This window comes from Penaeus monodon, chromosome 19 (genome assembly GCF_015228065.2).
Source record: "Penaeus monodon isolate SGIC_2016 chromosome 19, NSTDA_Pmon_1, whole genome shotgun sequence".
Taxonomy (NCBI): domain Eukaryota; kingdom Metazoa; phylum Arthropoda; class Malacostraca; order Decapoda; family Penaeidae; genus Penaeus; species Penaeus monodon.
The window spans coordinates 19148439-19148985 of NC_051404.1; the positions used below are offsets into that span (position 1 = coordinate 19148439).

Here is a 547-nt window from a genome sequence, read left to right on the forward strand (position 1 = left end):
TTTTTTCTGAAAACATTCATGGTTACTCAATGCTCAAGATTTTAAACACATTAACTAAATCCAAAACCTTTCTCCACAGCCAAGAAACGCAGGTGACGTTGGTTCGGGGTTGTTGGTCAGAACTGTTCACATTGGGCATGGCACAATGTAGTAGGATCATGTCCCTCAACACCATTCTCACCGCAATTGTCTCGCACCTTACACAGGCTGCGGCCAGTGAAAAGCTCACACCTTCCCGGTTTAAACAGGTTTGTGGGACGGATTTTCATTCAACATATTCAGTGAATTTGAAACTGAATATTATTTTTTGTGATATAACTAATTTATATAAAACATACATTTGATAATCTTAATTGGGGGGAAATTGGTAAGAAAATTACTGATTATGGTTTTTGTTGTTTTTTCTCAGGTTTCTGACCACATAAGTCGTCTCCAAGATTTTGTAACAGCCATGACAAAGCTTCAGCCAGATGAACATGAATACGCTTATCTTAAGACCATAGTGCTCTTCCAATACGGTGAGTTTTAGTTTATTTATGACTTAGTA

General features: G+C 37.5%; 1 protein-coding gene across 1 annotated transcript in view; it reads left to right on the top strand.

Annotated features, from left to right (window-relative positions):
- Nucleotides 1–547, top strand: part of LOC119585110 (orphan steroid hormone receptor 2-like) — a gene marked incomplete at its 5' end in the record, with an annotated part of 37005 nt that overhangs the window by 31847 nt on the left and 4611 nt on the right. Inside the window, 2 exon segments of the mRNA XM_037933738.1 lie at nucleotides 80–248; nucleotides 410–518. Of these exon segments, the coding sequence (XP_037789666.1) occupies nucleotides 80–248; nucleotides 410–518 (278 nt within the window).